We start from the raw sequence: 26,195 nt of genomic DNA on the forward strand, positions 1-26,195 counted from the left end.
AAACGCCCTGATCGAGTGCCCTAACGATCTCATTTACCCTCCAAAACACTTACTATCACTTGTCTGTTTTTAGTAAGATAGTTATATAGGAATCTTTCATGCTGTAAACAATACCGCCTATTCTACCATGCCATGACATGTACCAATGTGATAGTAATTTACGGTGGCTCACAGACACCCTAGAACAAAGAGAATTATAATATATTGTAATATATATGGAAACCTAGAATACTGTGTAGTCAGTCTCGCATCACAATTGTTTTTCCGACTTACAATAAAAAGTTCATACCAATGCCCTAATAGATAAATTTGTCTGATAGTAAAAAAAATTGTAGCACGCAGAGATCCAATGTCTCTCTGCATATTGTAGCATTTAATACTAACAAATTCTACTAGTTTATTCAGTAATGACCTCCAAGGACAATTTTACAATCGTTAATTATCTAAATAAAGAATCTACAGGTGCTAAGATGCTCACTGGCCTGAAAAGAAGTACTTAAGTAATTATTTACCAACAAAGTTATGCGTAGGTTTTGTATCGGCGGTTAGTTATTTATGGAGTTGCCTGTCCTTATAAAAGCAAAAAAATAAAAATAAATAATGAGCTCAAAATACTGAGTTAGCAACAACCCGTTAATAAGTCAATTATAATTTTAATATCACCTTGATTAAAATTACCACTGTGAAATTGTGCTACAATGCAAATTTTTAAAATTAAATTGAACTAAAAATGTAAACTTAAACAATTACATCACAATGCCTAGTATGCCTGACTGGGTTCCCATGATAATTCAAGACACACTGGTTACATATGGCCTTATATTATTCATAAGAATGCTTATAATAACTGTATTTTTGATATCAATATTCCGATAGCGGTTACTCCGTGCGGCAAGATTTGGATACTGTAAAATCTATAACCACCTGCCCATTACAAGCTTTTCAATGGGGTCAGGTTTCCATGTTTATTATAATTATGTTTGCAGGCAGCCCGGTTTTAAAGTTTAAAGCATATGAGCAGCTGATAAAAATAAAATCTTCGATTCCATCCCGAGGATAAACCAATCTTAATATCACTGATACGCTGATAGGTCCGCTTTTGCGATCGATCGAAAAAGAGCAATAGGGATCATTAATAAATTTAGCGGTTAAAAGTACACTGGTCATTATTGCATTTCTATCTACTCCTTCGAAATTCTACCATAATAGTAGAACTGTTAATCTCAAGAAGTTTTCAAATAAATTCCATTTTTTACTGAATTTACAAACTTTATTTAGTTTGGAATACAATGTAATTGAATAAATTTCATAAAGCAATACTTAGTATATGAATATGAAGTAAAATTGTAAAATTCACAAGTAAACCTTAACTATAGAATTTTATTTCACAATCAATTAAAATTTAATTTTATGCATTTTTATATTCAACCCAAATTGTATAATATGATACAGCTAAGTTGTTGGAATGTTACCTTCATAAGTTATAAAAAGAAATACCTTGAAAAAAAAAAAGTCAATACTAAGTGAAAACAATGGTCAAAAGGATGCTGCTTTTCAATAACAAAAAAAAAACACTCTAAAAAAAGTGAGAGATTACAAATAAATCAATTATTATCTTTTTTAGATCTTTAGTTTGGCTGTAAGATGGTAATTTTTGCCAAAACATTAATACAATAAGCTAGTACTGTTAGTTACAATGGTCTGATGTAGCATCAGACATACTTCTGTTAGTGTATAGGCAGCAAATGGTTTAAATCAGAGACCTACCTCAATGGCACAATCTTGGTTTACCAAGTCAATATCTATCTCCAATAAAAAAGTGAAATAATGCAGCTTTTATACCAATATTTGTTTGCACTATATATAAGGATGTATGCATATCACATTTTCAAAAGAATACAATTAATTAATACTAAAATGTATAACAAATGAATGCCACAATTTCAAATTTATACTATACATATTATGAACTATTTATAAAGCTTTAAAAAACAAGAAAAATAACACTGAAAGTGACATGCCACCAAAAGTAATTGTGTTTGTTATTGATGTGAAATAGTAATACATATACTAAAGACTTTAAAGCTATTATAATTAAACTATTCCACTGTCATTGATAATATACTGGCACCAATACAAATTCCAGTCATAACTAATGAATCAGACTACATTAATTCATATTTTAATGAAATCTACCAAGTAAATCTTGAAGGTTATATATTTTTTGAATTAGTATCAGTAAATGTAATGTCCTAAACAATCACAAACCATTCTTTGGCAAGTACCATTTCAATAAAATATTAAAATTTAGGGGAATATTATTTGTATATACCTTCAATGCCTTCATTTATTTTAACCTATGATAATATTAGTAAAAAGCAATTTCAAATAAATGAATGGATAAAAATTTATGCAATAAATAATGTGACTGGACATACACAAAAAACAATGTTATCAACACTATAATATAGACCATAATTTTGAATGTCAACCTCTATGAGGATTTACTTTGCCTTAATCATAAATATTGTATCCAAGGCACATTACAAATTATATGTTGTTATAACCAAAATCTCTAACAATAATCTCTGATTAAATGAACACAATGTTGTGTAGAATAGATGTTATAACAACTGGTCTTGCAAAGTTTTAATGTAACAACACTTATGGACAAAAAATAAAAATTATTCTTAGGCCCTAAATTACATATAATTTACAATTACAGCTCAGCCTCTGCTGCTGCGTAGTATGCATTCCAACGCCTGTATACAAAGATACATATTGCACCTACAAGAAGAGCCACTAATATCTCCGTTAACTGATCCAGGAATCCCGTGATGGGCTCTGATGATTCCAGCACTTGTGGCTCGGCCTCTTGTGGGGCCTCCTCTGGCTGGGGCTGTGGTTTTGGAGCCTGCTCGTCTTCTCCTTTGAAAGCTATTTGATTTAGAACTGTCTTCTCCTCTTCGGTAATTGGTTTTGCAGCAGTAGAAGACAGTAATGTTTTTATTTCCCCACAGTGGGGGCATGACCAGTTTACTGATTTCTTCGCTAACGACTTACGCTCTGCCGGAGTATAGTCGAGCGAACCGATTGTTCCTTCAGCTGGTGTGGGCATAAAAGCTATTAATGCCAACAGAGCTGTTCTGATGGACCATGAGGGTTGCCATGTTTCTGGATGATGGCCAGATATGGACAGGCAAATTTTTTTGTTAACTTCAAATCTACCGTTTGGTGTTAATAGTATGATGTGCGGTGGATGCATAGGATACTCCTTCGGTAGCAATATCCTACCATGGTATATACCGCCCTCAAAGTCAGTGCCTTTCGGGCCCTGTACAGTGAAATGCCATTCGAACAGATTATCCTCCAGAGGTCTTGCACAATATTCTTCCGTGGCCTCGGCCAACTCCAAGGCTTCTCGCATTAAACGTTTGACACCAGGACATTTAGTGTTATATTTTTCACTTATCTCAGCCATTTTCTAGAAAATCCAAACACTTTTGTTGTTACAGTGATTGTGTTTATGACGCAATTAACAGCAAAAGTCCACGCAAGTTATCGATGTAATCACATAAAAATTTGATAACAATTCCTTTTTGTATACGAACAGCTGTCAAAAAGAATAAGAGTGTCAATAATTTTTGCTATAAAAACATACCGATTAGAGTTGTATCGATTTATACTGCTGTATTGTGGTAATGATTAAAAAAAATTACGACACAATCCATCGTTATAAAAAATATTTTACTTTTTTTCAAGTCTTGTAATGAAATATGTATCCATAACTTTCCACATAAATAAATATTTTAAAAATAATAACGTAAAATTGCACAGGAACACTAAATTAGCTGTATATTGTAATATGCCGCGGTCACATATTACATTAAAAAAGAACGTGATATTCGGAGTGTTGCTAACGTAATAGATTTACCACTAAAGTTGGGGGTTAAAGCTCCCTTTTAGTAATTTTTGTTAGTGGATTACAAGCAGCTAATGGGAATAAAACAAAAAAACTAATGAGAAATCTTACGGGTTTTGTAAAAAAATAATAGTATGAGGTCGCCAAAAATAACGAAACAATTTAATAAATAAATGTATATTCCCACAATTATATAAATTTAGTACATTTTATTTTGCATCCCATGACTCCCAAACTTGCTAACTGTATCTCGGGAATGAGTAGAACTACTACGAATATAAACAAAATTAACAAAACCATTTTTTATAACCGCACTCAAAATAATCGTTGTGCGATCTAACATTTATGCTGGTTATAAAATAATTTAGGTCACCTCTACCATCGTGGGTATAGGCACTTAATACAAGTCTAGTTCTAGAACTACCAACTACGTAATTGGCAAGTTTTAAGAAAACTAATGCATGCGTCCAATATAGATGAGTTCTGTGGAGCTGCTCTGGGCAGTTTTGTGCTCTCTGTTTTTATTGCTTAATATTATAGGAACTATGTGTTGGTATGGGCCATCACTCGGCGTTTTCAGTAGTATGTTTTGCGGGTTCTATAAAAAAATTATGGCAACATTGGGTACGCGGTTCGTCGTGCTGACAAGTGACATTTGACATCCATCATCAAACAAATAACCTAGCGTGTAATTTCTGTATTTATGCATTGCCTTTTAAAACGTAATACAACCGTTTTGTTTTTGACGAAACTAATACAATTAAAAGTGACTGCAAGTTTTAGTGTAACAAAATGGATGGTCCCCCGGGTACAGGACCTCCTAGTAATAATGGATCGATAGGTCCGCCGGGGATGCCAAGCTTCCCTCCTATGCCGCCTCCACCAGGCTCCATGGGGCCACCAATGGGCCCACCAGGTACAATGCCGCCTGTAAGTACAGCCACCGGACCCCCAAACATACCTCCGGGGATGGGGCCTCCTCCGGGGATGATGGGTATGGGGCCACCGGGCATGGGTCCGCCGGGAATGGGGCCGCCTGGCATGGGCATGGGTCCACCGATGGGACCGCCTGGAATGGGTCCTCCTCGCATGCCACCGAACATGATGCGTGGGAAGAGTAGTTTCAATAATCAAAATATGGATATGGGTCCTCCTGGTATGGGCCCGCCACTGGGACCTTGGGAAGGACAAGGTCCTCCGGGTTGGGGAAGACCGACCCCTGATGGTCCACCAGGTTGGGAAGAGAATGACGATGATGAGGAAGAGGCTGAGGGTGAAGACTCAAGCTCTATCCAGGGTCCATCATTACCCTCACTGTTGACCATGAAGATTGACACTCCTGAAGAGTTCAAGAACAAGGCTGCACCTGTGGGTGGTGTGGTGTTGCCAAAGGCTCTTGAAGAAGCTCTTGCCTACAAGGATCAGAGGCAGGCTGCCCTGGGCGATAATGAGGAAAAAGAAAAAGGTAAATTTTATTTTCACAAATTTACACATAATAATCCAATCAAAACCATTAAAATTTACATATCAACATTCTTACTAAGACTAGTTACTAATTGACTAAGAACTGTTAGACAATAAGAATATTATAACTGGTTTGATTTAGTATTATTTACTAAATCATTTATATCTTCTCTCATCAATATTAATGTCAGAATATATCGCTTACTATACTCTTCACATTTATCTTCAATTTCTACATAAATAGCTTTTGCTCATGGTTATGCTGGCATTAGAGCCCTGTTCAAATTAATTAGTTTACTGTTTGTTTGCAGAAGCTGATAAGGAACCAGAGGTGCCACCTGCACCTGTGATTAGCAGAGAGTATGATGTGGAGGAAGATGAAGGGGATTGCTGATGATGAAAATGTTCCCACAGCTCCAAAACCACCAGTCATCTCAAAACAAGAGGTATTTATAGCTGAATTTTTAAGCTATTTTGTATGTCACCACAGCACCTCATTATTCGATGAATTGGTGAATTTCCGGAGCGATACTGGCGCCATCTATCATAACATCGAGGAAGTATTAGAAAAGGAGGGAGGTTGACGGCTGTCCAAATAAGTACCGGCCGAACGACGAGCTGAGTCTTGTACCAGTCTTGTAGAAGTCTTCAGCAGTCTTGTTTGGATGCTTGAATCAAGCACATTGTGTATTCTGCTAGTCTTACTATGCAGTAAATTGTTAGTGAAGTAAAGAAGTGTTTCAATAATTGAATAACTGTCTGAATAAATAAAAATAGACTGGTGAAACTTTACCGATCATGTAAAAAAATAACCTTGTAAATAGTTTTACTCCGACATATATGTTTTTGGTTTATTTATATTCTGATTTTTACCAAATAAACAATGTCAACATTTATATTTAATTATTTAATGATTATTATTCCATCCTCATTACACAGACTCAAATGAGCAAATCACATAAGAACAAAAGAAAGAAAAAGAAGAAGAGAGAAGCCAAACAGAAGCGCAAAGATGAAGCCAAGAAAAAAGAAGACCAAACCTCCAGTCAGGATGAGAGTGGCAAGTCAAGTGACAAGGAAAACAAGAAGGAGGTTGACATTGAGTAAGCAAACAGTCTATAGCTTGTAATATTAAGATTATTTTATGAGCTATTTTATGATGTATAATAGATTTAGTATTCAAATAATGTTACAATAATGATTACTTGCAACCAAACATGTATTAACTTAGTATTTGTCCACAAAATATAATACACAACATTTTAATTGTCATTTTGTGACAAAAAATACTTTGAACAATGCCAAATAAATAAATTGCTACATAATATTTCAATTCTGTGAACATGTTTCCTGGCCGCTTTGACATGTTTTACCATTTCAGAACCAAAAAGTAGTTTGCAAGAGTTTGTGTGTGCCTTGAATAACTGACTCCAATTGACAAAATTAGCCTTTAGAAGCAATCAAATTTCATTTTAAAATTATTGATGTTAAATCTCTGATTAGGTATGTACAAGAAAGCATCCAGTTCCACGAGCTAGAACCAATGTACAGGCAGTTCCATCGAATCCTTGAAGCATTTAAAATCACTGAGAAGAAAGACGACGCCATTAAAGAAGAGGGTAAGGATGCACCCAAACCTTCCAAGCCACAGGAGAAGGTGCAAGATCAGTTTGCTGCTGATGAGGAGGCTGCTGAGGTAATGTTCTTTATTATGAATTATGATAATAGTCTTTTAAATTTGATTGTTAGCTTCAACAAGAGAGCAATAAGCAGCATAATTGTTTATAAGTCTTGTACAAAAAAAAGCATAACAATAACACTATGATTATAGCATAATAAATGAGATGTGAAAATATTTATGCACCTTTAAAAGAAAGGTCTCGATAGATCATATAATAATAACAAATATGATCTTACTATTCATATAATAAAGGTATACCATAATTTGATTTATGACAGAAAAATGCAGCAGACGAGAAGGAGCGCCTATCGAAGCGCAAGCTGAAGAAGTTGTCGCGGCTGTCTGTAGCAGAGCTGAAGCAGCTGGTGTCGCGGCCGGACGTGGTGGAAATGTACGACGTGACTGCTCGTGACCCACGCCTACTCGTGCAGCTCAAGGCGCACCGGAACACCGTACAGGTGCCCAGACACTGGTGCTACAAAAGGAAGGTCAGTTGAGGATATGATAACTTAGCCGTAAACTTAACTTAGACAGTAAATAAGTTCATCATACTGCCGCGTGGTGGGGAATTGATTTAGTATGTCAGCATAAGCTAATACATTTTATCTCAACAGTATCTGCAAGGCAAGCGTGGTATAGAGAAGCCACCGTTTGACTTGCCGGACTTCATCAAGAAGACTGGCATCATGGAGATGCGAGCATCCCTTCAGGACAAGGAAGAGACGAAAACACTTAAGGCCAAGATGCGCGAGCGCACCAGGCCTAAGCTGGGCAAGATTGATATTGATTATCAGAAACTTCATGATGCTTTCTTCAAGTGAGTATTACATATAAAAATATGATGTCTGAAACCATTCACAGGTTAAGTCTTGAAGAACCATCCACTTTACATTAGTAATACATCTGGGTACTATCTAAAGTGTATTAGTGACCTATTGGGGTTACATTAATATTTTATACACAGGGAAATCAATTTGTAAAAGTATGTCTAAAATCAAGCACTATAGACCAACTGCACAGATTGCGGTATCATGGACAATGTACAACACTTATTGGTAGAATGTGTCAGGACAAAGATTATGAGAGAGGCTTTGAATAATAGTTTTAATATGAATTTGTTAGATGTTGGGGCCTACTAGGATATTTTGTTGGAAGCCCTATCTGAAGCTGCTATAGTAATATTTATTTTTATTAGTAATTTAGGATAAGAAGATAATGTTTAGCGTAGGATAGGACTGACATGGCGAAAATGTCACCCAAAGCCTCTAACAACACAAAAGAAACAACAATACCTTATTTCTATGAATTTCAAAAAAATATATGTTTATGTGTACAATTGTTTAATAATTGATTCAATGTGTAGTCATAAAATCCCATATTATGACGACATTGTTTCCAGTGTGACCACTGGCTTTATGTTCAGTCCGACAAAGATCATAATTATTTTAAAATGCAATTTACTATTGTCTTATAAGAACTTTTGTAAGAATGTTCAGAAGTTATATTATTTTTTTTCGGACTTTCCTATGATCTTTGCCAGACTATGCTAGGTTCAAGCTCGGAGGACTTCAAGGTTTTGACATCAGGACATTTCTGGCGTGGTGAGTATTGTCTTTACCAGTAGATCAATTTTGATTTTTGTTTATCAGCTTTGCTACATCCTTAATAGTATCGCAGGTAAACGGCCGGCTGAGTGTAAACACGAAATTAATTAAAGAGTAAAGGATGTGTCCAAAAATAGTTTTTTATTGTACAGAAATACTAACCAGGATTTATATATATTTGGATAGACCTCTTAAAAACGAGCCTATTGAAAATTTGAGATTTTTGTTGATTAATTTGACTTATTTAATGACATGATTGTAGATTGTCAGAATATAGAAAAGTTCGCCATCAGGATTCCCCTAAATTTAATTTACAAACACCGATGACTTGTCCACTGAACCTATGTTTTCTAAAATATGGTATTACGTAATGTGCATATAGATGGCAGACTAAGCCTCGCATGACGATCCACGGCGACCTGTACTATGAGGGCAAAGAGTTCGAGACGCGACTACGCGAGAAGAAGCCTGGCGATCTCTCCGAGGAGTTGAGGACGGCGCTCGGCATGCCCGTAGGACCAGGCTCACATAAAGTAAGTAGATTATATTTTTATTAAAATTGTCGAAAATGTAAACGTATCTGCCCGCTCGGCCGTGTTCGTTTAGGCTCGTATTCGACATAAGAAGGTTATGTACCACATTATTAGGCAATATGCAATGTGCGTACGCGGTACGACTATCGCGATTAGGTCTCGGATTCGAATCTCGGGTCGGGCAAAGTGATATTGGGTTCCTCTTGGCTTGGTATTCGTGGTTTATCAGCCTTCAAGACTGGAGTTCCGATCGTTAAATAACAATTACATAGCATTGAAAATAGCTTGCGAAATGTGAGTGTTCTCGCCTGCCCCAGTAAAGGGAAAAACTTGTGATGCTCTGTATAAATGTTTGATTGTATTTTGTTTTACGTCTTATAAAAATATTGAAGAGATTTTACTAATGTAAACCTGTTATTCATACTATAAATACTATTATTGTATTTAACAAGCTACAACTAGATTTTCTAACAATATTTTTACATAAATCTTGTTATCATAGGTACCACCGCCATGGTTGATCGCGCAGCAGCGGTACGGTCCCCCGCCGTCGTACCCGAATCTGAAGATTCCTGGACTGAACGCGCCTATCCCCGAGGGTTGCGCGTTTGGCTACCACGCCGGCGGGTGGGGCAAACCGCCCGTGGACGAGATGGGCAAGCCGTTGTACGGTGATGTGTTTGGGCATCAGAGTAGTGGACAGGATGTGAGTATATTGTCTACCACAATATTATTTTTTCTATAGATAGGTCGAAACATGAGTAATTGAGTTAAATACTCAACAACCTTGAGACAGATTGAAATTGTCAATATGTTGATAGATAAATAATTCTATTTATTTTTATATAAAGTGTTATAGTTCCGTAACATTAGATAATGTTTCGTTCTCAGGACATTGAAGATCAAGACATTGACAGAACAATGTGGGGTGAATTGGAATCTGAATCAGAAGAAGAATCTGAAGAAGGTAATAAACACTTCTAATGTCTATATTAAACTTATTAATACTTTTATTACAATAACACAACATTCTTTATAAGTTCGATAAATTTCGGCATGGACTATATTATGTATATATACAATACTTAATTTGGCATTTTTATAACAGAGGAATCAGGCGATGAGGGCGAGAAGGGCACGGACCAGGAGATGGCGGCCGGCGTCGCCACCCCAGGCGAGGGGCTCGTCACGCCGCTCGGCGTCAGCTCCGTGCCGCCCGGCGTCGAGACACCGGACACCATCGAGCTCAGGAAGAAGAAACTCGACACCGATCTCGAGGGGTATGTTGTGTGCATAAATTATCTTCCTATATTGATTGAGGGTTGAAGAAAGATTAGTGTGGCCAAAGACACGCTGAGCTTCATCGCTCGGTGTCAAAGGCGTTGGTTTGCAAAACTTGCAAGGGAAAACAGTGTAACCAATAATCAACTTATTATTATTGGAAAAAATAATATTACATCTATTGTTTAATTACTAAGTGTGGTTATTTTTTGTGTGCTCTGTATCATTTAAATGTGTGTTTATTATATTTGACGTGTATTTGTTATAGCGGCGACACGCCGGCACTGTACCAAGTGTTGCCAGAGCGACGTGTGGGGCTTACCTCGGGCATGATGGCCTCCACGCACGTATACGACATCAGCGCCGCCAATCCAGGTCATTATTGCTTTATGATTCGACCCTCGATCTATATTCTGTTTTTATAGAGTTACGGTGTTAAATTAAATGTACCTCAAGACTTTGTCACAGAAGTTGAACGTTTTCTGTTTATATATTCATTTTAAACATATCCCCGGTTTTGATTCTGATTGCAGGAAATCTCAGTTTAGTTTTATAATAATCTTCTCTAGATGATATTGGTTTACCTACATGTGTAAATAAATATGAATATGTGTGTATGACAAGCTAGCATGTAGCCTATAATAAGTAGTAATAAGTGTTATTGTGTAGGCAAGCGTGCGGTGGGCGGCGGCGCGGGTATCGCTCCCAGCGAGGGCAGCGCAGCGCCCGCCGGCGTGGACGTGGCGCTGGACCCTTCGGAACTGGAGCTGGAGCCCGAGGCGGTGGCGGCGCGCTACGAGCGGCACCTGCGCGACGCGCGCCCTCGCGACCACGAGGACCTTTCCGACATGCTTGCCGACCACGTCGCCAGGCAGAAGGTACACCTCATAACAGTCTTTATAACCGGTCTGAACGTAGTTATGAAACAATATTGAAAATCTAACACAGTAAAAAGAAATAACTTTGAAAATAGCAGTTTGATGTTACATTTAATGTAAGAAATTAGTGAGATTGAAAAAGAATTTTTAATATTCACAAAATATTTCAATTTAAAAAAAGTGTCAAAATTAATAGACATTAATATTTTTCATTTTGCAGAACAAGAGAAAGCGACAACAAACAACAGATTCAAAGCAGGCGAAGAAATACAAAGAATTCAAGTTCTAATAGCTTTAGTGATACATACTTATTATATACCATTGTATTAAGTCTATGGGTACATAATATGTTATATTATGAAGCAATCAAGTTTATTGATTGACGTGAAACAATAATTCGTGTTAAAGAAACACCCTATAACAGTGTAAATATTATAAACATCTTTTCGATAAACTCGAATGCATTCTATGTGACATTATCTAAGTGAAATAAATATTATAAAATTAATGATGTTTTAATTTTAAAATATATTATGTTGTGATGAAACATGTTTTTTTTCTAAATTTTAATAAATCTCCTGTTTGATACGCACAAATAGCAATGAGTGACATACAGGCAGCATTATTGTGGAGACAGCATATTTAGTAAAAAAAAACATATAGCCTAATTTTTGTCTGTGCTTTGTATTATCTAGTGGTAAATTTCGATTTTACGTAAATTTATATCTTATTTATTCTGCGGCTATTGAGCTTTATGGCCCTGGCCTCAGCATATATTTCAGAGTACGCTCTACTATATATATACTATATTACTATTCGTTTCTTTAGTTCTGAGTGTAAATAAAGTACAGTGTTTTGTGATAGACTTTATAAAAATCGATCCGCGAATAATGAACTACTCGATTATGAAATATATTTGAATCCTCTCATAAAATACCAAATATATTTTAACTACTAATATGCAAGGTTTACGAGTATTCTTTATGTATTATAGAAAACATCGTGAGGAAACCTACGTAGCCGAGAAAGTCTCTACAAGAATTTTGATCGTATGTGATGTCTGCCAACCGCACTACACCAGCGTGGTGAACTAAGACTTAAACCCTCTTAGTAGTTGAGGAGGCCCAGCGCTAGGACAGTATATATTACAGGGTTGATATTATTATGTTATATATACCTATCCAAAGGATGAAATTAATTATAAGTAATTTTTTTTTCGGATAGAGTTGTCGGTCTCAAGGGCGTAGTTACCATGGGGCTAAGCAGTGCGTTGCACTGAGGTTCTGCCCCGGACTTTGACCAATGATTACTTTTTAGCATTAGAGCCCTCAGTTATGTAATTGGGTCACTGTTCGATTGGTATAATTTTCTTCGTTTATATTCTATATTGCGCACCACCTCTGTGCACAGGGAAATTTCTATACTCTAATCGTAAAGAGAGTAGACAGAATATCAAATTGAAAAATTGCAATAAACAACTATGCAATGATGACTAACATGACTGGTTTTCTAAGCTTGTCTTTATTATTTATTGTATTGTATTCACAGGATATTCCTTTGCATCAACATCGATTGTTAAAAACTATAATCGATTATTTAATCTGTGAAATTGTTAATCGTATTAGCGATTAATCGAGTTGATCTACGTGTTACAGCACATCTCTAATTCTACTTTTTTAATTTCTGGACTTCGTACTCAAAGTTAATTTGTTTTTATTAAATTTTGCTAAAGTTTAGTTTTACGTTAATTTTAAGTATTACATAATAAATATAAAAATCAACCATGTCCCGTGTTTTAGTCGGTGTAAAGCGAGTTATTGACTACGCTGTAAAAGTAAGTTGTGTTGCAGTGCAAAGGTTACTTTTAAATTTTTCAAGTGCATTCCTATTGTTTTTTATTTCATTAAAACAAGATTTTTTTAAATAGTGAAATACCTGTATATATTTTTTTTCATTGCGCTTGCGAATAAAATGGTCAATGTCGCTTGATTTTCTACCAATATGTCCTTATCAAAATATCAACAGTCGAAGACACCTTGAAGTTATATGGGAACACATACTTGCCTATTATGTATTTAAATTATTAATATTACATAAACAAAATAGTGATATTGCCAATTATATGTGTTTTATTATTTTTCCTTTATCTTCAACTATTTAATTTTACTCTTGGATTTATGTCAAAATTATTTATAAAGCAGCAGATAAGACACTTATTGTTAAAATATGTTCACATACCATTTTATAAGATTTAGATAACTATTACAGGTAAAAATAATGACCACAACGTAATTATGGATATTCAAAATGTATTTTTAAACAGTTATATCATTTTGTTATAAGTTTTATGTGATATAAGTAATAATAATTGTTGATAATGAAAATGTACTAACAATTATTTGATCAAAATTCTCCCCGTTTGGACTGGATCCAACAATACAATTATTAATGTTAATATTTTTAGATCCGTGTGAAGCCAGACAAGTCAGGTGTGGTGACAGATGGGGTGAAGCACTCCATGAATCCTTTTGATGAGATCGCTGTGGAGGAGGCAGTCAGGTTGAAGGAAAAAAAGATTGCAAGTGAAGTTATTGCAGTGTCTTGTGGACCTTCACAAGCACAAGTAAGTAAGCAGTACATTTTAAAAATGGAACATTTTTTTAGAAAGTATTTTAAACTTATTTCAATACCTTTTTATAAACAATTTATTTCATGAGCATATTTATAAATGAAACCTAGAGTATAGCTTTTCATTTATTACTTTCTTTTTAGTTTGTGGGTTTTAGATTTTATGTGTGAATATGTGATGATTTTAGGAAACCCTAAGAACAGCTTTGGCTATGGGTGCTGACCGAGCCATCCATGTGGAAGTAGCTGGCAAGGAGTATGAAACTCTCCAACCCCTACATGTAGCTAAAATCCTCGCCAAACTGTCACAAGATGAGAAAGCTGATATTGTTATTGTTGGCAAGCAGGTAATTTCTTATTAATATTTAATGGTAATTTATTGTTACATGTGATTTGTGATACTATTTATTATTATTATTTCGACAATAGTAATAGGGCTAAGATTATATAACAAATGAAATATTAATAACTAAAAATTATGTAAAAAAAACATTTATTTTAAAGTAATATTTATTACATTGTTATTCATTTATATTTTCTAACAAGAAGCACATAAGAACAAAATCCGTTTCTGACTAGCAACTTAATAAAATACTATTTGTTTTAGGCTATTGATGATGACTCCAACCAAACCGCACAGATGACAGCAGCACTATTAGATTGGCCACAAGGCACATTCGCTTCAAAGGTAAGATTCAATGACATATATGTAGTTAAACTAAATTTTAATAATTATATATTTGTATAGAAATTCAATAATAACCTTATTTTATGACATCCTATTTTGATAATGAGTATAGTGTGATGGAATATTTAAATTCCATTTATGTCTCCCATTAACATCTTTCTGCTTTCAATATTCATGATACTTCAAAATAATGAAAGTTTTCTATATTAGCAGTCCATCTATTTCGCAGTCATTTAAATGAATTATTGAGTGTAATATATATATATATATATATGAATTCTATTTATTAAATTCATTCCTAGTGTTTATCTTAAAATTATATCCACATTGGACTGATAACCTCTGCTGTAGATTCAAATCTCATTTTTTATCATTGTTACTAACACTGTGCTGTGGAATGAGCTGATAACTGAATTGATATTGATTATTTATGGTTTTAAAAGTTTTAAGCATTTTATATTTAATTACTATTAATAATGTTTTATAATATGTTTTAAAATTGGTTGAAAGTGGGTCCAATTTTGTTTATTTGTCATATTTCTATTGTGACTAATTTAATTTAATTTGACTAAGCTAATTTGTCACTTTATACTAATGTTATCTAACTTATAAAAATTATCTTATAAATAAATAAATTATATGGAACGTAAATCAGAGCTTCTGGATGTCTGATTTATATAATAAATTTAGGAAAGTAAGATATTTAGTGGTTTTATAGAAATTATCTTTGTTTTCATGTTTCAGTACATGCTATAAGATTCAGGTGCCATAATCGATTCCATTTTTGATAATAATTAGATTACGAAATATTAACTTATAGCTTGTTTATCACGTGATAAGGTAGAAAAGACTGACGCGGGCTTGACGGTGACGCGTGAGATTGACGGCGGACTGGAGGTGATCAAGACGAAACTACCGGCCGTCCTCAGCGCAGATCTCAGGCTCAACGAGCCCAGATACGCCACACTACCCAACATCATGGTAAAGTTTATTTATTAGTAGACTACGATAAAAATTCCCAAAACATCAGTTTGATTTTCACAGCTACCGAACTTGAAGAACCAGTTAACATATTACGTTAAGCTAAAAAAGATAGACGAAGAACGTGGCAAGTTGTTTCACTGAGAATTATTTCACACATTACTTTAATGCAGATGGTGTACATTTTTGGGATTGGACTTGCCAAGTTAGGTCATTCAAAGCGGAATTTTTTCAGTTAGAAAATTTATTCACAATCATAACCATTACAAAAAACTATACATTTGTCTTCTACTAACTAATTACTAATTACAAAATATAAATATGTCAGAAAGCTAAGAAGAAGCCTTTGAAGAAGATGTCAGCCAAAGATCTAGGAGTAGACCTGGCGCCAAGAATCAAGGTGCTGTCCGTCGAAGACCCACCGGTGAGGCAGGCCGGATCTATTGTGCCTGATGTGGACACGCTTGTCACCAAACTCAAGGAGGGAGGACACGTGTGAATCATCAATATTGTACAAACTGTATACAGAATTATGATGGTAGTAAAATGTGCATATTGTTAAAATAAATTTAAATCAAATCGAGTTTAAATGTGTAGTTTTGATTATTTTAGCAGCATTCTTAGGATAGACATGCTTGTGTTTCCTAATTCTTTTCCTATGAGTATTAGGTTCTTTAAAATAACAGTAGCAGAAAGCTGTTCATCATCTCTTAACGGCGGGCAGTGTTGAGCTTGTTTAACTTAACAGTTTGGCTATTATGTTAGTTCTACATCCTATAGTAATGGGTCCTCTATTAGGCTATCATTATATGATTCGTAGAATACTTTCGAAATCTTAGTTACACATTTACTAGAGTAGTCTTTACTTGAATTTAAAACAGTAGAAGATATGATGAATGACAATTTATATTCCTAGTGGATTACGTGTACATACTACATAATACACTGCTAAAATGGCGACGGAAATAAAAATGCAATTTGGTATCTATTTGATTTATGAAATGTGTTGAGGTAAATTTAATTTATTAAGTAACTAGTAAAGAGCCTCGCCGCTGTACGGTTGGTACCACACTATCTTGCCCTCTAAGCAGCCTGTCACCAGCATGTGGTAGCGGGGGCTGAACCTTGAGCTAACCACCAGGTCTTGGTGAATGCCGAGGCTTTGCCCCACGTCCACCATCAGCCGTGGCCTGTTGAGATCCTGGACGCAGTGTGGCAGTTCGCTGCAGTCTTCGTTTAATGCCAAGAGTCGCATACCGCGGCCGAAAGGCGAACACACTAGCCGACCGTCCGCTGAATAGCAGAGTTCCTGTGAACACATTAAATAGATTTATGCACCTGACAGATACTAACAACCCTGAATCTAGACAATGGTGTAACTATAGGTGTAATCTAGTTCTGAATTTAAAATAATAATTTGTCTCACGATAATCAAATACTTAATCTCGACGACCTTTGTCCACACCTGGCTCGTCTCCAGGTTTCCGCTTACTCAAGTGATAGTTGTGTAGTGTATATTGAGGATCTTCTTACACTATAGTTGCAAAGCATCATCTTAACTAGGGTCCTTTGGTGAAAGCAGTAACGATGCTCTTTACCAAAAATACCTTTGAATAAGCAGTTACTAACTTTGATAAACCCTTTGCCCTCGTTGGTCTCCTCTATGTAGTAGAGCAGTCTTTCTTTATTCTGCCTTATGAACCTATCCGCGTATCGCCTGGGCGCGGGACCGTCTTCGGTGGTGATGTCGCGAGACGTGTGGCCCGATGTGGACGGCGCCAACATGCTACTAAAAACAAAGATAAGCCGAAATTTACCAAATAAATTCGTAAAACTTTACGATAGACAAAACACTTGACTCATGTAAATAGCTTAGTATCAAAACATAGATCAGCTCAGTTGTGTTGGTTACATAAATATTAACCGTGGAACCAAAGGGGAGACTGGGGAGATCTGTTCTTGTCTAAAGACTTAATTAACGTCTTGCATGAGGGTTGTGTAAAACGGTAACATTATACGGTTAAAGAAACTTTATTATCTTCTCATGCTCGCGGCTCCGCCCGCGTTGTAAAGTTTTTCAGGCTAAAGTTTTCCATTATAAAAGTAGTAGTTTCCCGGGAGCCTATGTTCTTCCCAGGATTTCAAACTGTCTCCATACCAAATTTCATCTTAATACGTTGGGTAGTTTTGAGTTTAAGACGTTCAGGCAGACGGATGCAGCGGGGGACTTTTGTTTTATAATATATTTTTATAGAACTTTTTAAGAGGATCAATCCCGTCATACATCATTGTTGCATAACTTTAACCGTTTACGCAGCGCACGCAACGGAAGCTCTCAAAACTAATAAATTGTCCCCGTATTTGCAACATGTTTCATTACTGCTCCGCTCCTATTGGTCATAGCGTGATGATATACAGCCTATAGTACCCCATAAATAAAGGGCTATCCAACACAAAACGAATTTTTCAGTTCAAACTGGTAGTTCCTGAGATTAGCCATTACTGCTCCGCTCCTATTGGTCATAGCGTGATGATATATAACTCAGAGCACTCCACAAACAAAGGGCTATTCAACACAAAAATAATTTTTCAGTTCGAATCGGTAGTTCCTGAGATTAGCCATTACTGCTCCGCTCCTATTGGGTATAGCGTGATGATATATAGCCTATAGTACTCCACGAACAAAGGGCTATCCAACGCAAAAAGAATTTTTCAGTTTGGACCGGTAGTTCCTGAGATTAGCGCGTTCAAACAAACAAACAAACAAACAAACTTTTCAGCTTTATATAATAGTATAGATAAGAATTGGATTCACTTACATGAGATACAAACAAAATAAAATAAGTTTATATGTATAGGCTACTAGTACAGGTGTTTGTGTAATATCTATAATACATATGCGTAAACATTAATAGGTACAATTCTATAAACTACATTAATTACAATTAATCACAATATTTAAAACTATGAAGGTAGTTCTAAATCGATCTTAAAATCGGTGGGACGTTGAACGTGGGTTGTTGAATATTCGGACTGCGCTCGTACCGCTTCGTGAATTCTCGTTGCGCCACTACGTCACTAGAGACATGGGTTTAATGATTTCTGGATGTGGCTCACAATACGAACTCGTTCGAACATTATAGTGGATGCTATCCTTTCGTTAGACTAGTTATGTGTCGGATTACCTCTCCCCGGGGTCGACGGCGAAGCCGAATCCTGTGAGGCGCGGGCGCAGCGCGGCGGGCGGCGTGATGCCCGTGTTGATGCCCGTTATCCGCTGCATGTTGAAGTTCCGCCGCAATTGCCCCCTGCGCTCACACACACACACACACACATAATACATCAGTCGATCAATTTATTTTAGGTAAGACTAGCCTCTAGGTGCCAAGCAAGCCGCCTGCCTGTGCGTTCGCGACCTTATATATATACAAAAGTAATCCTTATAGCATGATTCAGTATTCACGCATGATGGTTTATTATTAGCGTATTTCATGTATAACTTTGGTGTTTCCATACCGATTTCTATGATTCTTTTTTATGGAATATTTAATAATGTTAACTTTTTTAATTAGGGATGACTGAGAGTGTTATAAACGTAAGAGTAGACAAATATAATGAAAAAGCTTCGAACTGCTAAGCTATCGGAAGTTACACGTGTTATTGTGAGTCAACCATAAAAGATAGACATATGTTGTCGTGGGATATTTTTACATAATTTTAAGGAGAACATTTCCGTCATACATGATTTCTGTGTAGCTTTAACCATTAAGGTTGCACACGCGACGGAAGCTTAAAAAATGGAGTAACTTCTCCCGTTTTCCCAACATTTCCCTTCACTGCTCTGCTCCTATTAATTGTAACGTGATGAAAAGTATACTATAACCAGCACAGGAGTATGACAAATAATTGTACCAAGTTTCGTTAAAATCCGTCGAGTAGTTATTGTTTCTATAACGGTTATACAGACAGACAGACAGACAGACAAAAATTTTACTAATTGCATTTTAGGCATCAGTATCGATCCCTAATCACCCCCTGATAGTTATTTTGGAAATATATTTCATGTACAGAATTGACCTCTCTACAGATTTATTATAAGTATAGATAGAAGATATAGAAGATATAGATATAGATAGATGAGCATGACTTAACATAATTTATTAGGAACTTTTTTAGTCTGATAAATGGGCCAAGCTGCAATGTATACTACCGGCACTCACTTCGAGGCTATAAATATAATAAAAAAGACCCGGTACGAATTATTTATTACTAGTTTTTGTTCACGGCTCCATATATTTTATAACAATAAAAGTAGCAATTATGCTATTTCAAATTATAAACGACCTGTGTAAAATTTTGAAGAGAAAGAAAGTTGAAGAGCAATATCATATAGGCAAATCTTATTTATTACAAGCCCACATCATTCAAATTCATTCAAGCATCATCATTAATATTAACATCATTATACAAGTTTAAACGTAAGTAAGCACTCTTATAACTAAATGTGATGAAGCACACGTCATTTATTATTTTACTACAGACAAACAACTTTAAATTTATTTATTCCAGATAAACAACAAAATATATTAGTTTTCTCACCTGCTGTAAAATTCTTGGAGCATTCTATTCTGCTTGACCGTGATGGAAGCTTCCCACACGTCGTTCTGAATACTAGACATGCTCTAAAAGAAACAAAATATAATATACAGGGTGAATTCAAAACATAGGACGCATTAGAAATAAAATATAATATACAAGGTGTATTCAAAGCACAGGACGCACGTGTAAGCTCGCAAAGGGCATTTACACTTAGTTGCGCTTCTGCATAACCATTCATTTATTTAATATATTTATAGTACATACATTTTTATTTATAATACCAAATTATGTAGGTACTTGAATTACATTCTGATGTGTGTATTAAGGGAGTACATAGAATATAAAATAATACCCATTACTCTTATATTATTGGAATAGTAAAATACAAAACAAACTATTTACAGAACAAAATCAACGGTAATCTGCCTATTAAACTTAAAAAGTAAATAATCTATATATATAAAAATGAATCCCTATTTCCCTTGGTCACGCTATCACGCGTGAACGGCTGGCCCGATTTCACAAATATTTTTTTTGTTGTGTTTTTATTGTCAGGAGAAGATTCTTATGGAATAAAAAGTTCAAAAAATTGCGCGAAAAATTAGAAAATTTAAGAAAACATAACGAAAATATTAATTTTATATAATTATCAATTGTTTGAAATAACTGTCAGCGATTGACAGAATGCGCGCTGCAAATTCATTGTTAAGACGGGACAATGTCTGTCGGGTCAACTATTGTACAGTAATTGTTAGTTGTGTGTACATGAATTGTAGTTAAGTTGACGTATTATTATAATAAAATATCATAGTTTCGAACGGTACGCAATGCCAATTGGTTTACTTTAACTGTTCGGTAATAAAGGTGAGTTTATACGAGCTTACCGCGACGAGTCGTGCGGCGGGCGGTGCGGCGGGCGCGGGGGCGGGCGCGGCGAGTTGTTCCTCCGCCGGCACCGACGACGCCGCCGAGCTCGGGCCCGGCTCCGGCTCGGGCTCCGACTCGGCTCGCGAGCGGGACGCCCTGCACACACACACACACACAACACAATCACGATACCGAGGGTTTACTGCGAAAACCTGCTAAATGCAGTGTAGCAGTTTTGAGTTATTACATTTACAACTTTAAACCCAATAAAAATGCTTTAATTACGGAAGGCCTCAATTACTTTAATAGTCACAAGTTAGGATATATAATAAACATTATTTTGTGTAATATTACTTAATGTGTATGACTTTAGCCGTAGCTCTGCGTGTTTAAGTTTTTCCGGAATAAAGTTTTCCGTTATTAAAGTCACGCTGTATATTTTTCCGGGATAGAAAGTAGCCTATGTCCTTTCCAGGGTCTCAAACTCTCTGCATACCAAATTTTATCGAAATCCATTAGGTAGTTTTTGAGTTTATCGCGTCCAGACAGGTGGACAGATGTGGCTGGAGTCTTTGTTTTATAATATATTTTTTAGAATTTTTTAAGAGGAACAATTCATGATTATTGTATAACTTTAACCGTTTACGCAGCGCACGCAACCTCTCATAAGTAATAAATGTTACCCATTTTTATTTTTTTTTTATTACTGCTCCACTCATATTGATTGTAGCGTGATGATATATGTATAGCCTTCTTCGATAAATGAGATACCGAACACTACAATAATTTTTCAGTTCGGACAGGTAGTTCCTGCGATTAGCGCGTTGAAACAAACAAATTCTTCTTTTTGATATAATAGTATAGATAGAAATGTATAAAATCAGGAAATTCATGAGTAAGGTCAGACAGTCAGTCGCTTTTACACGTATATTGCTAAAATGCGCTTGATTCGACATTATTTATGTTTCATACGATTTATATTAAAAATAATGTGTACACAAATTTATTAGCGATAGTAACAGAATGCTTGTGCTAAATACGATTAAATTTTTATATTTTATTTACTCAAGATGTATTAAAAAAAATTGTTCGCCCTTTTAAAACGAAAAAGAGGTTATGAACCTTGATTCTCTTTTAAATGGACCATTTATTTTGGAAATCATTTATAACGTCGTTTATGATATTTAAGCAATCAAGTATATATATATATATATATATAGCAATTAGTTGTATTTAACTGTTGTTACTATAATATTTTGTAAAACATTGAGCGTAGCACTTAGCCGGTTTTACCAATACAACATTTTTCATGTATTTAACAATTTTTGCAAAAAATTTAGTTTAGCAGATTTTCGCAGTAAACCCCCGATATCATCATACAAATTTAATAATATTTAATTGGCACGCTACTGAACACGAGACTATACAAAATTTTTAAAATATCAGGTTCTTTGACCACGACACAGTCAATCCAGAATAAAATTACATAGGCATTGCATTATTAAACATGTAACCAACACAACTGTTGACAAGCAAAATGCAATTTACAATAAATTAGAAAAGTTCACTTACTAATGGCATGAAACGCTCCGGGTCTTTGATTATAAATGGACTCACGGTGATATCCCGTCGAGTAGCTGCGAGCGCGAGTGCGTGCGCGCTAGCGGGCGGAGGCGCGCACGCGCTGGCAGGCAGGTGCGGGCGCGCGCGGCGCGGCGGAGACGCGGGCGCGTGCGCAGGCGCGGGGGACGGGGCGCAGCGCGGCGGAGCGCGGCACGAGTCGCGCGCCACGCCGCGCTCCGACTCCAGCGGCTGGATGTCGTGTATGCACGTCCACTGTACACATGTGCAACATATTATGAACTTTTTCAAATTCAACACTTTTGACACGGAGAAACCATTACTGTCTGCCTGAATTAGTAATGGTTTCTCTGCTTTTAAATAAAATAGAGATCATATTAAATTGCAATATTATGATTCGTTTAAAGTATTCCACATTGAGTTATCATTATAACTTATTTTAATCAGACTATTATACTGAAATAGAAATGCTTTGGCATAGCTGTTATGGACATTATGTAAATGTTTTTACCTCGGACCTATCATCATGACTAATATTCCTACTCAAAGCGCTCCATCCTTGTGGGTGAATCTGAAAAAAATAATGCATCTTATTTAACGTAAAGCCTATTGATATAATTAGCAATAAATAATTATTTATCATATTAAGTAAGCATTGAAATTAGTGAGCAAATGAATGACTAGGGCAGTTCAGTTCCATACAGAGTTAAGTGATTATTTTTATTCTATTTTACTTTTATTTATATGGGGCCATGGGCACAACAAGGTAACCCCATTGCACCTGATGATAAGTGGAGCGGAGTCCAGCAGTGTCGGATGACGAAAGATAATTATCTTTCGCCAGTCGACACAATAATGCCGGCCTGCATTGTTATTTATGAACATTTGAACCTACAAAAAATGGAAATCACGCACCTGGAGCGCGCTGACCACCTCAGCGTCATTGTCCTCGGGGAAGTCAGCGACAAATTCCACTCGATTCTCCTTCCTACTGCTATCAAACAGATGGTCGTACATAGCTGCTATTGGTATCATTTGTTGACTCATTTGCATCAGCCTGTATAGATTTGGCTGCAAAAAATAACAACAATAGTTATAATAATTGAGCTGTAAGATTAAATACAGGAGAATCTGATAACTGCTTCGGATTTCAGATTTCTTGACAATATCACAGGTTTGTTTTGGTTTTCCTTATTATCTCTTTAAGGTAAAGGCTTTACACTTAGTTTCCTTAGCTTGCTGCTACATACCACATTATAAATCTTTAGGAAAACTAAACTTTTTGTCTGATAATATAAATGGGATTTTACATTATGTAACAACTTGGAAAATACACAAAAAGCTATTATGATTATTTTTATCTTAGATGGTCTACATTCAGGCAATTTGATAAGATCCACTATGGACTACTATTACTAATGATTGGTGCTATTAACAAGTTACTAGAAAATAATTATAGATAACTGTGTTGCATTTAAAGAGTATTCATATATTTTTTTCTGACAGTATACAGAGTGCTGTATTGAACTTTTAAATATATTCCAATGAAATGTGTCATTTAATTTCCTACAGTCGCCATCTTCGTCTACTGATGGTGTAAATTGCCTTGAAGATCATAAGTTCGATTTTAGATCAGACATCAGTGGGATGTTTGTAACACAAGTCGCCCATGATTGGACCCATCCAAATATGTACAACGCGAGGAAACAACAGCTCGTCCAAACTAAGCCGTATTCGCTTTTGCGATATACTTGAAAAGGGTGTTGACCTGATCCACATTAAGTGGAATGAGGACAGATGGAATAATAAATATTTATTTTTCTTAGCAACTTTACACCTCAGATGATAATGCGTAATCCCAGTGACCTTTAGTCTCAAGTTATTATTTTGTAGGCTAGAGATAGCAAATTATACTAAACTAAACTGCACAGAGTCTTGGCATGACTCGAATGATTCTTAGTGAGTGTCAAAATGCCGACAGTGGTGGGAAATGTAATAATTAAGTTATAAAATTCACATTAAACATATAGGCGCAGTACGTCCCCCCTAGAGCCCATCCACAAGATTTTGAGACAACCTACTATTATTATAATTTTTAAAACGACCATAATCTACACACAAGTTATTTTATTTCGTCTAGGACAATTTCCTTCCCTAGAAAATGAATCTAGCTACGCCCATGCTTAAACATGTTCATAATTAAACCAACATGACTACAATACATAACAACTCAGGCACGAAAGAAGCAGCTTCAACCTTTACCTTAAATCCGTGTAAATCTTGAGCTAACGTGGACAGGTTCAGGTCGTGAATGATGATGAGCAAGCCGCCGGTGGTACACATCACCATTTGCCGCGCGTCGGGTGACAGCCTGCACCTCATCAGGCTCGACGTGTGAAACACCTTCTGATACACCAGATTGTATTCGGTATACGAGTTTATGTCCCACGTGTATATGCTGCCGTCCAATCCGGAAGTCACCAGCAATTTGTCTTTTACTGAGAACTCAATGTTCTTCACCCATTTGGAGTGGCCAAGCAGTGTGCGTATTTTCTTCTTTAAGTTGCGCACATCCCACAACGCTATTGTTGTGTCGTCCGAGCATGTCGCGAACATTCGGGCGTCCAGGAATCTGTGGAAGATTAGCTTATAGTCACTTAAATAAGATGTTTATGTATTTCAAGGGAAATATTTGACTAATATATTAATTAATACTCGTATTCATTGACAGATCAAAGAGTTACAGTAGTATATTTTAGTTTAAATTTTTTTCTTACATGTTCCCTGTATAAAAATTATAAGATTACATAATTGATTTTTATGGATTAAACAGAGTATTGTAAAATAGGTATTTAGGTTCGTTGTAGTATTATCGCAACCACCAAAAAGAGGGGGTCTATGTTTGCTTATTTTCGATGACATGGTGTACAATTCTGCTTACTTACTTACTTGAACTATGATAAAATATTTTATTTTTACAAAATGCATTGATACTTACTTAACACAATTAACACAATCTGAATGTGCATCATTGACAGATTGAATCTTCTGATGAGTCAGAGGATCAAATATCTGTATTGATTTCTTCTCACAAGCTGCCACCAACATTGTCCTGAAATAGCATAATATGCAGTTATATTTTATTTAATACAAGTGTTTCTAGAAGCTTTTGCGTCAAAATCTTTTCAGTTCCAAAACCCCTAAATCATTATACGTAGGGCGCCATTGCCATCTAATTAAAAAATCACGATAACAACTCCATTATTTACCATGGAAGCAAATAACAGGAATGAAATATTAATGTATGCGACAGGTCGACATGGCAATCGGTATATAATCTGGAGATGCGAGGGAGGAGACACCCCGCACCCGCACATCGCCCGCGTCATCTTATGCGCTGGACGCAGAAAAGACGTAAGACGCGGACGGGCGCGGACATATGTTTCTTCCGCGCCTCTTTATACAAAATGTATAGAAACGACGCGTCA

The 26,195-nt window shown here is 35.9% G+C and overlaps 4 protein-coding genes across 4 annotated transcripts in view; 2 read left to right on the top strand and 2 right to left on the bottom strand.

Moving 5' to 3' along the window:
- Positions 1–1,248: 1,248 nt before the first annotated feature.
- Positions 1,249–3,642, bottom strand: LOC115448342 (ubiquitin-conjugating enzyme E2 J1-like). The gene has a single exon (XM_030175747.2). It carries the CDS (start codon positions 3,479–3,481, stop codon positions 2,720–2,722), a length of 762 nt encoding a protein of 253 aa, XP_030031607.2. The 5' UTR covers positions 3,482–3,642; the 3' UTR covers positions 1,249–2,719.
- A 918-nt stretch (positions 3,643–4,560) lies between these two features.
- On the top strand, positions 4,561–11,871 carry LOC115448343 (splicing factor 3B subunit 2). The gene is given in 14 exon segments (XM_030175748.2): positions 4,561–5,387; positions 5,698–5,774; positions 5,776–5,832; positions 6,326–6,489; positions 6,890–7,082; positions 7,346–7,555; positions 7,682–7,884; positions 9,054–9,204; positions 9,707–9,910; positions 10,096–10,171; positions 10,313–10,484; positions 10,754–10,860; positions 11,155–11,363; positions 11,584–11,871. Coding segments are annotated over 14 exon segments (2,565 nt in total). The 5' UTR covers positions 4,561–4,714; the 3' UTR covers positions 11,653–11,871.
- Positions 11,872–12,995: 1,124 nt separating this feature from the next.
- On the top strand, positions 12,996–16,250 carry LOC115448338 (electron transfer flavoprotein subunit beta). Its single transcript, XM_030175744.2, has 6 exons — positions 12,996–13,197; positions 13,828–13,986; positions 14,180–14,338; positions 14,599–14,679; positions 15,520–15,660; positions 15,989–16,250. Exons 1-6 carry the CDS (start codon positions 13,147–13,149, stop codon positions 16,157–16,159), a joined length of 762 nt encoding a protein of 253 aa, XP_030031604.2. The 5' UTR covers positions 12,996–13,146; the 3' UTR covers positions 16,160–16,250.
- Positions 16,251–16,637: 387 nt separating this feature from the next.
- Positions 16,638–26,195, bottom strand: part of LOC119189174 (DDB1- and CUL4-associated factor 10-like) — a 13,532-nt gene continuing 3,974 nt past the window's right edge. The window contains 11 exon segments of the mRNA XM_037438198.1: positions 16,638–16,969; positions 17,290–17,449; positions 18,846–18,968; positions 20,260–20,342; positions 21,144–21,282; positions 22,744–22,824; positions 22,826–22,962; positions 23,219–23,278; positions 23,623–23,778; positions 24,970–25,339; positions 25,706–25,819. Of these exon segments, the coding sequence (XP_037294095.1) occupies positions 16,694–16,969; positions 17,290–17,449; positions 18,846–18,968; positions 20,260–20,342; positions 21,144–21,282; positions 22,744–22,824; positions 22,826–22,962; positions 23,219–23,278; positions 23,623–23,778; positions 24,970–25,339; positions 25,706–25,819 (1,699 nt within the window). The 3' untranslated portion in view covers positions 16,638–16,693.

The sequence above is a fragment of the Manduca sexta genome, chromosome 13, assembly GCF_014839805.1.
Source record: "Manduca sexta isolate Smith_Timp_Sample1 chromosome 13, JHU_Msex_v1.0, whole genome shotgun sequence".
NCBI lineage: Eukaryota > Metazoa > Arthropoda > Insecta > Lepidoptera > Sphingidae > Manduca > Manduca sexta.